General features: G+C 36.5%; 1 protein-coding gene across 3 annotated transcripts in view; it reads left to right on the plus strand.

The window, feature by feature from the left end:
* Positions 1-21,452, plus strand: part of itgb5 (integrin, beta 5) — a 40,899-nt gene that overhangs the window by 6,769 nt on the left and 12,678 nt on the right. For all 3 annotated transcript variants that reach the window (XM_051905681.1, XM_051905682.1, XM_051905680.1), the window contains 4 exons: positions 53-148; positions 237-326; positions 1,927-2,061; positions 7,370-7,799. In XM_051905681.1, coding sequence (XP_051761641.1) covers positions 53-148; positions 237-326; positions 1,927-2,061; positions 7,370-7,799 — 751 coding nt within the window. The remainder of the gene's footprint in view (positions 1-52; positions 149-236; positions 327-1,926; positions 2,062-7,369; positions 7,800-21,452) is intronic.

The following is a 21,452-nucleotide window of genomic DNA, read 5'->3' on the forward strand; positions in this document are numbered from 1 at the left end:
GATTGCTTGAATGTATTTTACTGATATATGGACATGTGGCGTCTCTCTACAGGACTACCCTTCACTCGCTCTTCTTGGAGAGAAACTGGCTGAAAACAATATTTTCCTCATCTTTGCAGTGACCAAAAGACACTATGTTCTTTACAAGGTACCTCTCATTCATCATAAGCCATTTTGATCAGTGTTGAGCTGTTTTTGTTTTGTTTAATGTGTTCTTAATGTCTTTGTACCCATAGAATCTCACTGCATTGATCCCTGGGACTACAGTGGAAATTTTGGACCAAGACTCCAAAAACATTATTCAGCTAATTGTGAACGCATACAATGTAAGTTGTTCTTATCAGCGTCTTGTACTGTGGGTGAATTTTTATAGTCCCATGGGCTTGGGAAGTACTCCTTGTTTTCACAGGTTTATAAATGCAACGCAATGTTTGTGAACGAATTGAATTGACAGAATTATTCAGTGACTTGCTCATTAAGACAGTTTCTACGTCCGAAATCGTGTACTGTTTTAGTAGGTACTACATTTGAATTTGAACTTACTTCGCGACCGTTAAAGTACATTCTATATAGTATGAATGTGGGTAGTATGAATGAAATTTGGATGTACTACATCTACCATGTTGTTACTGTCACGTGACCTACCAGCATCACTTGTGTTGCTTCACTGCCATTCATAAGTCCTCTCCCGTGCCCTCATGGGATAGTTAAAGTGTCTATCAAATGCGCACTTCAGTATCTCGCCAGGCGTATTACTGTTTTTTTTTAATACTATGCATTCAGATAAACTACTCTGTTGGCATACTGTTTTTTTTTTTTTTTTGCATACTATATAGTAGGGAAGTATTTGATTTCTGACACAGCGAGTGACTTGCCGCCACCTACTGGCAGGGTTTTTCTCTGCACTCCTCTCTGAAGTGCAAGTATGTAAGGCAGGCACAAGTGTTTTTATATATATATTTTTTTTTTTTTTCTAACCCAATACATCTTCCTGCACCCCTGTATAGTTCCATTTGAAACACAGGTGCACATAAAAGAAAACGCTCTTGATGACCCCAAGACTGACCCCTTCATGCTTTTGTTCCCTCTGTCAAGAGTGTAGTATGTGTATTTTAAGGTTCAGCTTTGAGGCTGTGATGTATAGTGACAGCCCATTATGAACGCACTGTTCATTTTCAGGCAATGTGGTCAACACTTCAGGGTCAGGCAACAGTTTTATCAACACAACGGCACAGTACTAAATAACCATCACTCACCTAAAGTTTTCTATGTAAATTGACTCCAACTTAATTGGCAACCACATTAATTACCCCTTTCAGTTAATAAATGGTTAGAAATTGAGTTGAATTATGAACAGATGATGTTGTGTTCTCTAATTTAGAAAACCTTTGCTCTTTTGCTGTGTCTTCACTGTGTGATCACATGATTACATAAGATTAGGAATTTCCTGTTTTTGTCAGTGCAGAACATTTGATGGGCTCGTCCATGTGTATGCTTTAGTTCACACAGTAAGCTTTGTAGTCTGATATTTCTGGCTAATGAAAATCTGATACTGTGTTTGTTGCTGTATTGGAAGATCGCTGCTGTGGTCCAAGAAATGAACTTGAAAGATGTTCTTTGGCTGAAGTGCTGTGTGTGTGTGACAATCTCTCTTGATTGTCAGTTTACACCAAAATATGCCAAAACACCCAAGAAGACTATGATTGCTGTCATGGATATTATCTTTTTTGGTGTTGTTTTCAGTGGTAGTATGTGGTCCAAGAATATGATTAAATGTTTGTGGTTTTACTTTTTGGTGCTTAAGTATTATAGAAACCAAGTATGTAATTTTGGAACATCTCCATTACATTTAAAACTGTTACTAGTGAATGTTGTGAACTGCTTTGTGCTTGATTTTTGTTTTCATTTTTTTTTTTTTTCATGTAGAACATCAGGTCAAAAGTTGAGCTGAGCGTGTGGGACCATCCTGAAGATCTCAGTCTGGCCTTCACTGCCACCTGCCAAGACGGCCAGCCCCTGACCGGCCTCCGCAAGTGTGCTGACCTCAAAATTGGTGACACGGTTAGTACTTTTATATTTTATCAAATAATGCTTGTGCCTTTTACAAATGGATGACAGCAGATTCTGCAACCTGAGTGTTTGAGGTCTGTGGCAAGGAGCTCAAATCTTATTTATACCTCTTGGATTGAGCACAGGGTGCTGTATCCTGTATCCTGTAGCCTCATACTACTGAAAGGGAACTGATGGTAGTCGTACTTTTAATGAGGATGTAGAGAAAGTGACCTAAAAGCTTAGACGTTTCAGTCTTCCTAAGTGCTCAGATCACGTTTACACACAGTTTGAATTATTATTATTATTATTATTTTTTTTCATTTGGCCTTTGTTGACCTGTATATAATGCCCTGGAAGTGAAAGCAACATATTTTCTTTCACTATTCTTAAGGAAGTGAAAGACAGTGACAGGGAAATGCAGCAGTTCATGGAAATAATGTGAAATGTTTATTTCAGAGCATGACTTTTTTTCATTCCAACTCAAGTCATAAATTTGGCCATATTAATTAACACCAGAAGATCTATTATTTGAGTCAGGAATAACTTTGAAAACTAAATGCATTGACAGGAAGATTTCAGACACTCCCTACGCACAGATTCTGGCCATTTACAGATAATTGGCAATGCAGTGATTTTCAACAGGTCCAAGGAACTTGGCTGAAATACTATCACACACTTTCAGGCATATTGTTTAGCACTTCCTGTGTTATAGATGATGTGTTAATTGCTCAGTGATAACATGCAGGATATGAATAACATGCCGTTCTCTGCACTCTCATACCTTTATGCTGTGTCAGCCACAGCAGACTCGCTCTCTGTTTAGAGTGAAATAGATGAAACTGCTTAGAGAGCCCTCTCAAATTAACTAAATATTACAGTATCATAGCACGCAGACTACAAAAGCAATCAAGACCACATGTTGTATCCAACAGTGCTTGTATAATTAACGGTTACTCTGAAAGAATGCTTTTGCTTTTCAGTGTTCACATGGTGATGGTGTATATTGTCATGGTTGGATCTCCCATACTTAATTAGACGGACATTGTAAAACGTCTATAGGACTACTTGGTACATGTCACCATGCAGTGATCTGACCCTTGAGGATTTAAGCAGAGCTCTCCAGTCTCTCCTCTACCATTCCCATTCTGCCTAATTGAATGTTGAGAAGGATTGTAAAGGAATAGTGGAAAGGTAGAACTCAATAACCACAATGAATTGAGCAACCCAAATTTCTCTGGCTGCTCCAATAGGCTGGGGTCTTTTTGTCTCGTCCACGAGGGAAATTTGTCACACCGTACCCAAGTGCCAATCATTCCTTTAGAAAGGGGGGCACAACCCAAACACAATCCCTTGTATCACTAACAGTCCTCCACTGAACCCTCAGAGGAGTCGGACGTTGCATTTCAATGGGCTCGCACAATAGGGCAGAGCTGTTTTGGGTGAGGAGCTGTGGAAAAACACGGGCCTTAGATACAGAGGCACTAGCCCAGATTCTAAAGTTTAGCTTAGATTCCTTTCACAGAAGTGGATTCAAGCCCCTAGAGACTACTAAAATGTCCCATACATAACACATTGATCTAATCCTATATTAAGCTTGATGGTGTCCCAGGAAACATCAGTTTACTTTTAAATAGCCATGAATTTTTAAAGTTTGCTCACTGTTGTGCAAATGCAAGGACATGTGGAATGTGGTGGGTGTTTATATACAGTCAGGAGTGGTGATGGCTCTTGTGTTTTAAAGTACAAATTGTGAATGGTACAAATATATACCAATATATTTTTGCTTATGCATATTGATATATAATCCAAACACTTAATAATAAAAGTAGTTATGTTTATTATTACACTAACATTAATAGTATCATAATAATTGCCTTTTGTAATAAGTAAGGGATAATGTATATCTAGCCAGTTGCTATCATAAAATAAACTTTAACAGCCTGATCAGGACTATTTTAGTATTTAAATACAATTATAGTTTTTATTTTAATTTTATGTTTTCAGTTTTCATGGAATTTTAGTTTAGTTCATAGACTAATGACAATTTAGGTTTAATTTTTATTTTAGTTTTATAGCACAGTAAATACTATTTTTTTTTTTTTTTTTTTTTTTTTTTTTTTTTAACTGGCAGCCTGTAAAGCATTCTTACTGCATGCTCAGACACAGTGAGGCAGACTATGAAAACAATTAAACCTCTCATTCTGACTGATGCTTCAGTTTATTTGTGAGAGCCCTAAAGCCATCAGAGCAGCAGAAGTCCTAAATCCATCACTAAATGTAAAACATTGGCAGTGTTTTCCCAAGTCTTTGACTGGTGTGTTTTTATTACAGTATACAGTTTTGGCCATTAATGTCTCATCATTATATGTCCACTCCACCTCTTCCACTGCCCAACCACACAGACTTCATGAAGTTTTCTAATGCTGTCTGTCTTCGTCTAATTGTTGCCATGTTCTCGTGACTCACATGTCTCCTTAATCCAATTCTGCAGCTCATTGCCTCCATTGAGGAAAAACTTCTTCTTTCTATGCCTTTGTCTGTCTGTGACCCCTCACTTTTCCACTTTTTTTTTTTTTTTGTGATGCCTTTTTCAGCATGATCTTTTAAGGAGCATGGTAATGCTGGATAATATGTGATTAAAATATTGCTATATTGGATGTAATGTTACAATGCTGTTGATTTATCAACAGTTAATATTACTTAACACAATTTATGTAGACTACCATTCAGAAGTTTGGGTTCATATGATTTTTTTTTTTTTTTAAGGGCACATTAAAGGGTTAGTTTACCCAAAAATGAAATTGAGTCATTAATGATTAATGAAACGTCATTAAATACTCACCCTTGTGTTGTTCCACACCCATAAGAACTCGGAACACAAATTAAGATATTTTTGATGAAATCCAAGAGTTTTTTTTTAAAATCCCCAATAGAAGGCAACATAATTACTGTCATTCAAGGTCCAGAAAGTCAACGTGACTGCAGTGGTTCAACCTTAATGTTATGAAGTGACGAGAATACTTTGTGCTCAAAAACAAAAATAACAACTTTATTACAGGGTAGAGAAGAAATTGTTTTGTTTTTATAGAAAGTATTCTTGTCGCTTCATAACATTAAGGTTGAACAAAAAAAAAACCTCTTGGATTTCATCAAAAATATCTTAATTTGTGTTTCGAAGATGAACGAAGGTCTTGCGGGTGTGGAGCGACATGAGGGTGAGTAATTAATGACAGAAATTTCATTTTTGGGTGAACTAACCCTTTAACAGATCAGAAGTGATGAAGACAATTTAGAATGCTACATAATATTTTAATCCTGTCTTACCGTTGATTATTATAAATTCTGTTCTTTTGAACTTTCTATTCATCACAAATCTTGGAAAAATGTTTTCAAAATTAATAATAATAGATGTTTCTTAAGCACCAAATCAGCATATTAGACTAAGCATTTTTGAAGGATCATGTGACTCTGAAGGCTGGAGTAATCACTGATGACAATTCAGCCTTGCCTTAAATAAATTACATTTTAAAGTATAATAAATCAGAAAACAGTTATTTTAAATTGTAACAATATTAAAAAGTTTTTCCGACCCCAAACTTTTGAACAGTCATGTATAAACTTATACAATTGGGTTACTGCAAATTAACACAAGCTCACAGATGTAAATTGAACTAACAGCAACAAACAAACAAAACTCTATTTAAGTAAGTAAATTGAGATTGCTGCATAGGATGAAAACATTAGCAATTATTCATCATTACAATAACAGTTGGCATGCCAGTAGCGTTCAAGAACTTTTTCCACATGAATAGTTTAACAGTTTAAAAAAAAGTACACTGGTACAAATATAGACATTTTGAATATTTAACACATTTTCTTGTTTGCCTTCCATTTGTGTCAAGTCTCTCCTCCATCATTTCTATTTTTACACTATACTTGTTTTCTTTAGGCTGTTACTTCACTGTAGAGAAACCAGTGCTGCCAAAGTAACAACCCCTTTTCCATAAAAAGAATTTTGTTGACAGCCTTAGCCCTTCAAGGGCACATGTGAGCCTCTAGTCTACCTCCATCAGTATGACCCTTTGTGGCCCAGTGTTCGGCTCTGAGCTTTGAGCTCTCGGGTCTGGAGGGCTGACTGATCTGAAATGCTACTTCAAAGCATTCAGACTCAGCATGTTGGGCTTGTCCTCTCCCCTGGGCGGTTCTGTATCAAAGGCCAACCAGACTACATATTTTTAAAGGTGTCCGGTTCTCTGCCCCTAAGGATCCACACATGAAATTTTCTCACTTCTGGGAAAAGAACTGATAAACTGATAAAGGTTTATTTGCACAATGTTGCATAATTCCAGTGCAATTATATGAAACTTAAAGCACATCTCAAGTGGAATACCAAATCTGAGAAATGAGTTTCATCTCACCATCTTACCAGAAATTGATTGATGTAGATCAGGTCTAGGCTAGTCTGGATGAAACCTCTTATAGACTTCCTTCCTCTGGGTGGTAATCATCAGGGTGGAGTCTGTCTTTTCTCTGGTCTGATGTTCTGTGATTAATCTGACAAGTATGATCTATATCAGTTAGATTAGTATCTTCAGTGATAAGGTCATACATGCCACCAGGAGGAAAGCTGCCCTTCCTTTTGAGTTAGCATTTTTGAACTTTTGCTTGAGTTGTCCCAAAAAAAATTTTTTTTTATGGGTTTTTAGTTAAATGCCTGAATTAAAGTCTGTGGTGAACACAAGCTCAAGATATTTTCTAATTTTATTATACAATATAAAAGGCATCACTTGTAAATATTTTTTTTAAAACATGCTTTGATAAAGTGGTTGCTAACAAGTGGCTAAATGGGGACTGCAGAGGCTCTCAGGGACATGACATTAAACATCACACCAAGCATGGAAGCTCATGTAATCACTAAAGCCTTGTTGTGTTTATACTCATGCTATTCTAACTCAAACTTTCCAACTTGTAGATTTTTAAATAAAATCAAAACAGTTGTCAGAAGCTTAGTGATTGTGTAGTTTGTTTGTATTTCAACTTCAGCTTTTTACTTTTGTTCATTGCATTTAGGCCTTAACATTCATGATAGTTGTGTTCATTTGTGTAGATTATCTTGATGAACAAAACGCATAAGAATCAAACTTTAGTTGGTCACAGAGCTTATTTTCTGCAATAATCCAAAGTCAAAGGAAAAATCTTGTTGGCTTTTTGTCAAGGGAACCAGGATGATGCTAACTTCCAGGTTGACCTACAAAATTGTCATCCCTCATTTTTTGTCTTAAATACAAGAAAATGAGTTGTCTGTGTTTTCTTGCAGGTCTCCTTCAACATAACTGTAGATGCTCGAGGATGTCCTCCAAAAGGCACCAAGAAGAGTTTCACCATCAGGCCTGTTGGTTTTAAAGACCGTCTGGAGGTCTCTGTGGACTACCGCTGTGATTGCAGCTGCACATATTACACAGAGGCCAACAGCAGCCGCTGCAACTCTGCCGGCACCTACAGCTGTGGGATGTGCCGTTGTGAGCCCGGCTACCTGGGAGCCCGCTGCGAGTGCCAGGAGGGTGAGGTCGACCACCAGCACCTCAGTGCCTGCCGTGAGGCCGAGGGCAAGCAGGTGTGCAGCGGCCGCGGAGAATGCAGCTGTAACCAGTGCCTGTGCTACGAGTCAGAGTTTGGCAAAATCTACGGCACCTTCTGCGAGTGTGATGACTTCTCCTGTGCTCGACACAAGGGCACACTGTGCTCAGGTAAAATTAATTTTTTTTTTTTTTTTTACCGCTTTTTTGGTTGTCACAATGCATTTCAAAGAGGAAATTTTTGCATCTTAATTCCACAATGCATTTCAATTTGCACCTTGCAAATTCCATTGAATTTTCAGTACAAATAGTGCAGGTTTATGGCCCATATCCTAGTTTTTCAGTGTTGTCTCTAGGCATTCACCCATTTTGCTTGCCCATGGGCCTCTTTATTATAATATATATAATTGGTTTTATACACTTAAGTCATCATGGATGGAACAGTTAATGAGGCTTTTTTATCACAGAATAAGGCAGAAAATATATTATTCACACTGTTATTTTTTAATAAAATAACAGTAACACTTTAGGCTCCAATTCTCACTATTAACTAGTTGCTTATTAGCATATATATTACTAGGATATAATATCCTAGTAATATATATGCTGTTTATTAGTACTTATAAAGCACATATTAATACCTTATTCTGCATGACCATATTCTACATCCCTTAATCCTACCCAATACCTAAACTTAACAACTACATTACTAACTATTAATAAGCAGTAATTAGGAGTTTGAGGCAAAAATCGTAGTTAATAGTTAGTTAATAGTGAGAATTTGACCCTAATTTAAGTGTGACCAAAATAACCTAAGATGGCTTAAAAAAAAAAAAAAAAACATATTGTCGCAGTCGTGTGTTGTCTTCACGTTTCATCAGTCAAAACATTACCGCTTTTTATTCAGCTACAGCGATAGCTGTATGCCTTTGTCCATATAAGGGATTTCCTAGAACGTCATAAGTTATTACTTCTATGAGTCTGTTTTGGACTTTTTGCATGAGAGAATGCCCTCCCGCTTTCAGTGTGAATGAAACAGACATTACATGAGTGTTTAGTGCTCCATAATGTTCACATTGCCTCATTTTGGATATGAATAAAATGTCAGGTCATGAATACACTATCTTGTCTCTTTGAATTTAAATCGAGATTTATTCACATTGGCCCATGAAAACCACACTTGCCTGAAAAAAGTGCAGGGGATGAATTTACATTTTATTAAAAGTTGCCATCATTTCTACATCCATGAGATGCCACATTTGTGCCTGGTGCATTTTTGATCAGTTCTTGCCAGAGAGCAGTTGGCTGGCACCCCATCTCTCCTCTCCACAGGATGCATCTCTGCCATGCCACAGTGAGAGCTTTGTAGCAGGCTGCATTTGTTTATCCATGCGCACAATGGCTGGTCTATAGTAATAAAGCTCTGTTTTTCTTTAGTCAGCAGGAACTGCCGGCCCAGCACAAAATGGACATTTGTTGAGCCTCTGTAGCAATAATGTCATTGGTAGAATCGAGAGAATTTCCCATTCTTGCTATCTCAGCCATGGAAAACTCATCTCGTCCGCTGTAACGAGTTCTTAATGAATCTGAGTGATTATGCGCTTTCACACCGCTTTGCCATGGTGAATTAACTGGGACAATTCTTGTAAACTTGCTAATAATGGCTGTGGGAAAAGGCAACTGTTGATGAGAGCTTCTAGGTTTCGTTCACATGTTAAATGCCCCATAAACATGCTTTGTGGTGTTTTGATTTGGCCACACTCCGGTGAGAGCAGCTTGTTTTACAGAGTGTGAGTTATAAGACTTTTCGGATAGAATGTAAAATTCAGCACTTACGGAGTCCCATAGCCAGCGTTTATCAGGAGAACGCTAAAGTTTCTCAAACAGGTGGTGAGATGAACATACTCCAGGGGAGGGTTTCCCAAACTACAGGGTGGTTGTGAGTTGCTGAAAATCTAATAATTAAGTCATAAAAAATGTAAAATTAAAGTAAATATGGGCTGCACAATTAATCTAAATAAATTTGAACTTGAGACATGGCTTAGTCTGATTATCACATCACAAAAGGCTGCGTTTTATTCTGATGCTCTGCATGTTTCTGGGTGTTTCTACATGTGTCTGGCACTGCATTCATTAACACATGAACAGCTCATGATATAGTGTTTTCAGTGTCTCAAAATGCCTCGATTTTGCAGTAAATGCTGTTCCACTTGAACTTAATTTCTGCATGTCACTGCTTATGTGCCAGGATCACTTTTTCACATTTGTTTTTGTGGACATGTGGACAAAAATGTTTTTAGCATTTTACCAGATTTGTAATGAGCAGCGTTAACTAAACACAAACTTAAGGGTCACTACATTTTATTATTTATTTATTTTTTTTTTTTTTTTTTTTTTAACTGAAATAAAAAAATATATAATTGGGGGGTGGGGGGGGGGGTATAATGCTATTTCATGTATTCTGACTTATTTACACTGTTAAAGATTTGGATTGTCATGCTAAACATGGCCAAAGTTTCAAAACACGAGCTGGACGTATGACGGAGTATTTCTGTGCCAAAAATACTCTTCCAAATCCTCAAACTTTGCGGTCTTTTTTTCGAGTATGGGGCTGTGTGACGTCATAATGGTAGGAACTCCTTGTACGGCCACTTCTCCTGGAAGAGCGCGTGCGCACACGTCGACCAGAGCGAGAGAAAGAACACGCCCATCAATGCGCGTTCAGCTTTACGGAAGTCGTCGGCAGCGCTGCACAGGTCACAGGACTTCACGAAATCAACAATGTCACCAAAGAAGTGTGTTTTTGGTTGCGAGGGAAAGATAACCTTGCTTCCCAAAGAACCCAGCGTTAAGTAGAGCTGAGAGATTTGTGCTCACGCATTACATTGATGCGCTCTTGATATTTGTTATTAAAATAACCATAGAAATCACTTTTTTTATTGGTTAAAATGAATGCAGAATATCTCGTGTTTTTCCGTGGCTGCTCGAGCCCTCAGGATCGGCGCTTATGGTTTTATTAACAAGGCCCAGTTCTACGCTGGATTTACAGATCATTTGAAACTGAAAGATGAAGCGGTAACAGAGGTAATGGTTTTGTTGCCAATAGGCGCCTAAAGTGCATATAATGTAAACAACACGAACATAGTGAATTCAGAAATTCATTATTCATCATTCACTATACGCTATATTCATTATAGTGATTATTCACTATAAGTTATTCAGGGATAATGTGATGGTGTATTGTGTTTAAATACAGTTGTTTAGCTGACCATTGATAGCTTGCAGACGATCGCTACTCAAAAGCTGCGCGTACTTTAGCTCCGCTCAAACGACACGCCCCCAGGTGCTCGGCTGTTTTCGGAAAAACTCGGTACAGCGTATGTATCTTTTATAAATATGATTAAACTAAAGACTTATTGGAGATATGAAGGATGCACTACTACTCTATAAGTACTCAAAATTAACATGAGATTGGCAGAAACTGTGTGTGATACCCCCCCTTTAATATTTGAAATTGAAATATCTGAGACATATTAATATTGTAACTTGTAGTGTAAAATACAATTATTATAATTAGTAAGTATTCTTTTTTTTTTATTGTATTTGAAAGTGAAGTTGTATTATTTTTTTTATTATTATTATTATTATTATTATTTTTGTATGACCCAAAATTGATGGGTGGTTAGGTTATTAGGGTGTAGTGCTGACACCAACACGTTTTTTTTTTTTTTTTTTTTTTTAAATCTAACACTCAGATTAATCAGTCATTGTTGTGTTTAGGATATCTGCATGTCTTGTATTTAATTTACTTTAAGTGAATGTGTTTTTGAAGATTTGAGGCGTTGTTTGCTCTGAGGTGTTGATAGCTGTGATAAAGTGGAAGCAAGCTGTGCTGAATAGGTTAAGTTAAATAGTCCTCTGTGGGTGGAGCTTCTTCCTGTGTTACATTAGCACAGGGTCACTGGGCTTGGTGAGCATGAAGGGTGATTGGCTGATGGCTTCTCATTACAGCTGGGCAAGAATAAACTGTTTTGGTAAAGATGATGTTTTGTAACCCTTTGTAGACACACATTCCATATATAGGTGTATATAATAATGGTTACTTTTCAGGGTTACTTTTTAAAGCCATTAAAATCTAAACATGACTTTAAAATGACCATAAGCACTCTTATTATGGTCTCTTAAGCAGTGGTGTCGTTTCACCAAATGCCAGGGTATGGCAGACCCTGATGACGTCATCCAGTCTTACTCCCTGGATGTGACAGTCCCACTTTGTTCACACAAATTTTTCCAGCACTTCAAAGCTCAAAAGTCTGAATATTATCCAATGTAAGTGTTATTTTTAATATGATTACCAAAAACATTTTTGTTCATCCTACAAAGATTGTCCTTATTTGTAAAACTAAAAGGCAATCAATCAAAAACTACAGCCAATCAGAATACAGTGTGGGCGTGCTCTCACGGCATTTGCATGGCACCAGATTAAACTTGACGGCACTCGCAAGGAAATGGATAAGTACATAATCAAATTCACAAATATTACACCATTTGAATATTAATAATAATAATAAAAAAAATACATACTGAGCTACTAAAACAATCTTTGTCATAGAGTGCACTTCTTCACAATTTGAACGTTCTTGCATCCATTTGTTTAATTTCAAGATATAAGGTGAATTATCCATTGTTGCTTTTACTACAGCTACAAAGCTGGGAGCACTAAATGATATTCAAACTCACATTACATGCTTTTAACATTAAATAAAGCACATAAACATTGCCTGAGATTATCATTGCTATACTTTGTGTCGTTGTTCCAGCCGCGACTTTGCATAAAATGGAAACCGTTTTTAAAACAGAATCGCGTGTCACTGTCGCGACTGGTTAGGACAACCGGTAACTTAAACACCTCTGATTGGTCATTATTTTCAACAGAAATCCCTGTGATTGGCTACAATACTCAACGCTGCAAAATCACGTTGTGAATAGACACATTGGCAGTGCCGTTGATCTTATATGACACAAATATAAAGATCGCTTAAATTTACTTATTTTTCTGTTTTATTTAAAAAATACAAATTATATGTTAGACATAGTAATATATTTATTAACTCTGTTAATTTTATTCATTGCATGCAAGATTATATAAGTTGCATTGACTTGACCAGGCAGCCAAGGTATGGCAGTCGCCATAGCCTGCCATACTCAATTGACGCCCCTGCTCTTAAGCATAGCCCCTTGTTGATACACCTGGAGTAAACAGTTTTGTTTTTCTTTAACCTCTCTCTTTGGTGGAAGTGCTATTGAAATTGTTTACTCAGCTGTACTCTTAATTGCATATCACACACCACACCCTGTTATTACTTAACAGCATTTTTTTTAATAGTAGTAGCACAAAATAAAGCCAAAATAAAAAGCAGAGGTCATCCTGGATCATTGAATCAAAGTGTTTTGATATCGTATTCTGTAGTATGGTAGCAGCTTTCCCAATTTATATGATATATATGATATATGAAGACATGTAAAGACTAATGTAGAGTCAGCTGGTCATTATGTCAAAAACATTCCTTCTCAGGGTGATCAGGACCCCCCAACGCAAAGTGATGCGTATTACACAGCTACTTCTGGCCAATTATAGTTTTACGGTCATCAGATAAAATATTTCACAGCAGAATGTTGTGATCGACCAGTCAGAAATGAAGCTTTGTAATAAACTTTTTATATAAATGCGTTTTGCTCAATCTATTAATTTGTGCATTGCTGGTCCGATGGGATCAGCGTGGCCTTGCTGTCGTGCTGATAGCAGCCTGAAGGCCTCCCACAGACAGGCAGCACTGCACTGACAAGACCTCTGTGTGTCCTTTGTTGCGTTTGAGTTTAGTCTACGCTTGGCTGTCATGAGACTTTTGAATCTGCTAAAATTTTATGATTGAGAGCATTTAAAGTGACAGCTGCTGGAAGTGCACAATGTTTTTTTCCGATTTGTACTTTTAAGTTCACATGCCTCATGTCAGTCAAAGGTTTACCATATTAAAACTTATTGTACATATGTTTTGAATCTCTGCACAATAGCTTTCTGAGTGTTTAGAAGTGCGAGTATGACAGTATGTTAAAACTATTGAGCCCCTAGTAAACCTTTGCTTTGTAGTGCTGTTCTATACATCTGCTGCTGATTTTGTAAATTGCTTAATAACACAGAGAGCTAGAAATAGTAACTAAATGCACCAGACATATAAATGTACCATTTTCAACATTGTTGTGTAGACCTAGAAAATTATCATTTTAAATGTGAGCATGTGTGTGTTTGTGGCTCTAAAATTAAAATTGCACTGTAAAAAATCAGAAGTTGAGAACTCGAAAACTTGAGGCAACCAGTTTCAGGACTTTTTTGAGTTTACTCAACTTAAATAAAGTTGGTCATCAAATGCAACATACTAAGTTCTATGAACTTTAATTTTTTTACTTGTAGATCCATGTTAAGTTAGCTTACATTTTTAAGTTATTGATATTACAAAATTGTGATGTAGAACTTTCTTACACTGTGTCTACACCAGACGTGAGCGGCGCGCCGCAACGTGACAAAAGCGGATAGAATCCATTATAATCAGTGATGCTGTCTACACTGGATGTGGCGCAACACGACAAATTCCCGGCTGTAAACTGATGTCCCGTTCTATTTTTGACTTCAAGTGCTCGCGCTACTTCTGATATGAAGGACAAATGGATTTGCAACAGTTGTTTTGTTGCGTCCAGTGTGGACAGCTTCTAGCTGTTGTGGCATGTCGCAACAACAGTCACATTCAGTGTAGGCATTTTATTAGTCTAACGTGTATCAGTTTGAGTAAAATTAAAATAATTTCTCAAAAGTTTGTGAACCCTTGACTCTTAATACCTGGATGATCTATGACCGTTTTTTTTTTTTTTTGTTTGTTTGTTTTTGTTTTGTGATGGTTCATGAGTCCCTTGTTTGTCCTGAGCAGATAAACTGCCCAATATTCTTCAGAAAAATCCTCCAGGTCCCGAAAATTCTTCAGATTTCCAGCATCTTTTGCATATTTGAACGCTTTTCAGCAGTGACTGGTATGATTCTCAGATCCATCTTTTCACACTGAGGACAACTGAGGGACTCAAACACAACTATTAAAAAAGGTTCAAACATTCACTGATGCTCCAGAAGGAAACACGATGCATTAAGAGTCAGAGGTGAAAACTTTTGAACAGGATGTCCAAATTTTTCTTATTTTGCTTAAAAAAACAGAAAATGGTTATTTTAAATTATATTTCACAATATTTCTGTTTTACTGTATTTTTGAACAAATAAATGCAGCCTTGGTGAGCATTAAAGACTTCGATCAAAAACATAAAAACAAATCTTACCAACCCAAAGCTTTTGAACTGTAGCGTGTATAGGCAGTAAATCAAATGTGAACAAACATCATCAAAAACATTTATTGTCTTAACCTGAGAAAAACATGTGAATCTGTTCAACCTCATGCACTTGACCTCAAGCAGTATACAATCATACATGGGCTTTCAAACTATTGTCACCAACTTGTAATAACATCTCAGGAGTGATGTTTGTTATTGTGGTCATACATGTTGTTTTTCGCAAACATTTGCAGTCCATCCAAGAAATATGTTAGACAGCTGGTTGTTTTTGAAGCTGTTTTTTTATTTATTTATTTTTTTTATATACTTTCAGATGTTAGCTTGCATTAGCTTTAGCATGAAGCAGATGAGATGTTGTTGAATACCAAACATATGCTGTAATTTGGACGTAGTGTGGTTCCATTTAACGTTTGGCGAACAGAAGATTATCCACCAACTCCTCTTTCTAACTGTACACAGACCATTGACGTCTGTTTGAGTTTCTTTTTCCACACCCCTGCATCCTCTCTTAACTCAGTATATGACATCAGCACCTGGCAACACACTGACCTCAGATGCAAACAAACAGACAAGACCTTCGCCGCTATACTGTCATCATAAATGCAGGAAAGTCTGGCACTCATTGGTTGACATGATTGGATATAAACACTTACTCGTTTTCATTTGCGGTGTGGAGCGCTTGTCATGTCCTGTGGGACACTTTATCAGAGCAATGTGGTCACGTGTTGAACAATAAAATTGCAAGAACCATGAGCAAAATGGGACTTTGGAATAGATGTCATTGCTCACTCGTTTAGTCTATTGATTTGCTAGCAGAACTGCTTTGTGGAAAACATTTTTTTGATGTGGCAGCCAGATGAGTCCTGGAGTTTGAAGTATCTTCAGTATTTTTCATGGGTAATATTGTTAATGGCAATGCACAAACATTTTAATTATCTTTTTTTTTTTTTTTTTTTTTTTTTTTTTTTTGCATGATGAAAATGGTGTTTTTAGTTTCCCTCTGTTGAACTCAATAGACTCCTGCTTGCAGTTTAACAAAAAAAATTTAGTTTATTGGACTTTGACTCAATCCCTCAGATGTGCTCTACTCTCTGAAAACCATCCCTAAATGCAGCAGCAAAATGAAAAGCTCAGTTGAACAAACTCAGTCCGGATGGAAAGTGGATCGTCTAGAAGCCTCAGGGACCTGGATTAGCATGCTAAACAAATAAAACAAAAAAATCTCCCATGGATCCTGCCTCACTTCTGACGGACTTTTCTGTCATACTTTAAATGCCAAGCCTTTACACAACCATTTCAAAAGAACAGAATGTCAAAAGCTACTCATTATAGGTAGTTTGCAGTTCTTCATATTCATCCTTTGAAATGTGCCTTATGAATGGATGTTGCATGTGCATTCATGCCCCAAATCTCAGCTACTTGGAATTTTAATAGAAAGTAGGATGTAAGATTAAAAATTGCTGCTTATTATTATTATTATTATTATTATTATTATTATTAAAAAAAAAAAAAAAAACCGCATTGCCCTTCGGGGCAGATAGGAGGTTGAGACAGCTGTTAAACTGAAGTTTTTATGGATTCATGAAGATGTTTTCTGCATGTCACTGCATGATTTGTGCAGTGGTTCATATTTGAGTGACACTAACATGATGCTTTTGGTGAAAGTGTTTTGATGCATACCCTGAAGATGTTTTTTGAACTGGTGCAAAGTCCAAAAGTCTGAGACTACCAGTGAAAAAGTATTGTATTGTATTGTATTGTATTGTACAGTATAATATTATACAGTATTATATCATATTATATTATATTATATTATATTATACTGTATTATATTATATTATAACTTTTCCAGATTTAAATAAAATTCTGATTTTCTACATAGTTTCAGACATTTAGACCTAAATGTATATTAAATACTGTGAGTGAATGTACAATATTTGTCTTTGTAGTAATTATACACATTTGTATGATTTAGTCTTTTAAAATGTGATAATAGCCCATGTTTTTTTTTTTTTTTTTTTTCTTCTTCTTAGTTTGCAGTCGGATCAGTGAGCACATTGAAGTCATGCAGTGTCATCACTGTACCAAGTACACTGCAATCAGTCAGCGCTAAAAAACAAATCTCAGCTGTCACTCTGTGTCTCCTCAAGGGCTGGTAAAACACACCCAGACTTATTCATCTTGGTCTTGTTTAGCTGCTTTTCAAATCTGTCTTTAAGTGACCACATTGCTACAATGGGATTACTACGCCTTTCATTTCTGAACCTGCTCTGGGCAACAAATTGTAACAGGATAATGGTTTTTCCATGCAAGGTACCATTTGGGAAAAGTTGACTAGTCTATCGTTGCAGTCTAATGCAGTAGCCAGACATACTATTGATATCCTAACAACAATCCATAAGAATTTGAGGCATTTTATAGCATTGTACTATTTATTAATTGTTGGCACGAATGTTGCTTCTCTGTTTTGAATGTTTAACCTCCCTTGGAAAGATACCCTGTGCAACCAATTTTGGAATACAAGGGGATGGGTAAGATTAGTGATGAGTCAAAGTCTGCCTATCCTTGTGGACACAAACACTGTCTCTGCAGATAGTCAGTTTTGTGAAGAGAAACACTAGACTGTCCTATCTTTGGTTTTTAAATACTGTTTATGGGATTAGTCAGTCAGTCATTTTTATTTAGACAAGCTACAGAACTGTTATGCATTTCTCATTTAAACCTGTTTATAGATGTTTTTTAAGATACTTTTTGGCTTATTGCCCTTTCTCTTCCCACACTTGTGCTTTAGATCAGCAGAAACATCTAGTTCATTAAACAGTAATTATTAACCAGCGGCAAAGCATGCGCAGAAACTTTAGATAACTTTGTACCGTAGGGCCAAACTATAGTGATCTGTTCATGTTTTTAAAAGTATTATGCATTTCTTTGTGTATTGTTGTCCCCAGCCTACCTGTTTATTTAAAAGGCGTCAGAAGACTGTGTAGCAGAAGAAAACTGTATTTATCTTGTAAGTCTGCTCTGTAATTGTTATTGTCTCTGGAGCATGAGATGTTACCCTCTGGTCACATGAGACAAAACTTCTGACTGCGCTAATTATCTTAAATATAATTTCTCTGCTCTGCACCAGAGTTCAGATGTTCTCTTTGAGTGGAGAAACATGTGAGAGTTATTTCCTGATTATTTTTAACTTATTTGATTCTCTTTGGAATACAATGAGGTTTCCTGGTTACTAAAGAATCTTATAAAGAGAACAGACACCACATGTCAGGCATCTATAGACCTTCTGTTTTTACTGCCAAGACTTTGTCGCCACTTGAGAGGCACAACTACAAGAGGCAGCTTGCCGTGTCTTGGCCTACATACTTGCATTGCACATGTTTCTTTATAGACCAATAAGTACTTTTTAAGCTCAACACACAGAGGTCACACTGTTTCTGCAAAGTGAAGTCAGACAACATATTGATTTTGCGTGCTGTTGACAAAAGCAATAGCACATGTGGAAATAAGGCATGGAAATAATTTAAAAACATTAAGAAGCAAGGGGCCGTTTGATTTGGTTTTGGCATCTTCCATAAGGGTCCATTATTCACACACAAGAGGAATATGTATGGCTTTGTTCACACTGAAACCAGTTCAGATTTATTTCTGATCATTAGGACTAAATGACTGTACTGTCAATTTGTAAGTAGTGGAAAAAAATAATACATTTATTCAGCAAGGATGCATTAAATTGGTCAAAAGTGACCATAAAGACATTTATAATGTTACAGAAGATTTTTATTTCAAATCAATGCTGTTCATTTGAACTTTGTTCATCAAAGAATCTCAGTTTCCACCAAAATATTAAGCAGCACAACTCTTTTCAACATTGATAATAATAAGAAATGTTTCTTGATCCGCAAATCAGTATATTAGAATGATTTCTGAAGGATCATGTGACACTGAAGACTGGAGTAATGATGCTGAAAATTCAGCTTTGCCATCACTGGAATAAATTGCATTTTGAATTATATTAAAATAGAAAATGGTTATTTTAATTTGTAATAATATTTCACAGTATCACAGTTTTAGTCATTTTGATCCAATAAATGCAGCCTTGAGTATAAGACTTCTTTCACAAAAATTAAAAAAAATCTTACAGACCCCAAACTTTTGAACGATAGTGTGCATTTACCATTGTAATGACCTAGAAAATGAGATTGAGTTTTGACTTAGAAGAAAACTGAAACTGGTCAATTGGTGCATTAAACCACAAGTGTTGGAAAGATTGCTGTGTTTGTTTAACAAACTTTATCAGATCAGTGCTTGATCAGAGGCCTGTAACAACTGGATGACACATATTAAAGACCATGGCATCCTTGTGTTGTTTCCGGATGTATAATGTTGTGTCTGTGTGGTCAATGTCACACGTATACTCAAAATCCTCAGAAAGGACATGGAAGTCTTTAAACACTACATTACAAAACTTGAGTCAGTATAAGTCTAAATTTGCTTTTAAATTCTCCTTTATCCTTTGTCATTAACAGCTCCTTTTGGCTCTGTATTGGGCAGTTTTTAATACTTTTCCTTATAATGAAGTTTTTTTATTATGTCTTGAACCTTCCACTGAAAATATGTAGTTGAATTCCTCACATGAACTGATTTCTTTTGTTTCAGCTGCACTTGTTTGTTTCTACTTTCGTAGGGAAGGAAGAATGAGCACTGAGTCTGTGGTGACATGTTTTCGTGAGTTGTTGAATGCAGACTGTTAAGATGTTGAGTAGCCTGCTTTTTGTTTGATCAGCATTTCTGAAAACGGCTCACTCTCACAGCTCCAGACGAGGAAGTGAGATGCCCCTGGAGCAGAAGTGTGTTCTGCTGGTGGTTCCTCACTGGGTGGAACTGGAACGTGGCATAGGTTGCACACCCTGTGTTCTCCCTGCACCCTAGTGATTACAGGGCTTTCTGTTTTTTTTTTGTTTTGTTTTTTTTTTGTTTTTTTTCCAGATCCAAAGGAGGATCTATTTCGAGTTGCCACCACAAGAAAGACAGGCAAACCACAAACCATGACCATATAAAACCACGTTTTATATCTCTGATCTGAAGTCAGTCTGCAAGTTCTTTCACTCCTGCAAACTACATTATGCTCACAAAGAAGCAGCGTAACTTTATTCTGTGGTTGAATTATATGGTTTGGTAACTGTTGAATCTTTAGATGCTGTACTTCACACTGGCACAATAGTTTAACTGCAGATAAGTATTAGGTTGGTCTTTTGATTTATACAAGTTTGTTGAAGTCCGTTTTAGTTGTGCTATCGGTATAGTACTATCGGTTAGTAGAGGAACTCCTCCGCTTCTTCATTGTGGCAAATTTTGTATATGGCCCTGTCATTCATTCTTTTGTTTATTCTTTAATAATTTGGACTTCATTGATAATTGGTAAGTGTCTTTTCACTTGTTGCTATTTGGTTTAAGAGAGAATATATTTGATTACAGTTGATTATTTGTGTCAGAAAGAAATCAAACTTAATTTCTTCTCATTTGCACATTTTTGGCTGCATTTTGGACCAAAAAAAATTTATCGCCTCATTGAATATCCCTTCTGATTGGTCAGTTTACTGATCTGAGGAGTGCTTAGGCTGACAGGCGATATTTTATTGACTACAATGCATTGAATCTTTTTAAAAATGTATTAAATTTATTAAAATGAAAACTTTGGTTATCCTTTGGATAAAGATTTTATTCATTGTATCACTTTAGTTGTCATGATGCCACTGGCATCATTTTCCATAAAATTATATTAAAAAATTGTTAATATACTTAATGACTACAGCCTAGACTGGAAGATTGTCTGTTGTGCATTTTTCAGCAAAACATTTGACTTTCTGTGACTTGAATAGTCTATATGCTTTGTATAGAGAGCTATAACAATATAAATTGCCCTTTCTCATTCTGTTTTTGTTTTGTTTTTTCAAACTCATCAATGTCACTTTGTTCATTCTTGATGTGAACTTTTGCCCGTTTGGTTATTAGATTGACTGTTTTGGACTGTCACTTTGAACACTTCTTGTCTGGTGTGTGACCGTCTATGTATGTCTAATAGGGAGTTTCATGCTCTTGTTTTTTGTAAATCATTATTAGTAGTAGATTTATTTTTCTGACCACTCTGTTCAAGTACAGCTGGACATTCTCAGAGTTCACTTCATATTGACCCCCAAGATTTCATAGTCTTCTCTATGTAATTGTATCTCCCTCTGGTGTTAGCAGACGCATGGTTCAGTAAGTTCAGTGACTCTCCTCTATAAACTGAGAGGAGTGTGATGATACACTAGAATAGCTCAAACGTCTCATCTTAAATTATTTGAGTGAAGTGAAATAAAGCGGTCAGTTGGAGTGTTACAATATAAAGAGGAATTTTGCTTCAGCAGCTGATTGTACACTTCCTTTGGGACT

The sequence above is a fragment of the Ctenopharyngodon idella genome, chromosome 9 (assembly GCF_019924925.1).
Source record: "Ctenopharyngodon idella isolate HZGC_01 chromosome 9, HZGC01, whole genome shotgun sequence".
Taxonomy (NCBI): Eukaryota; Metazoa; Chordata; class Actinopteri; order Cypriniformes; family Xenocyprididae; genus Ctenopharyngodon; species Ctenopharyngodon idella.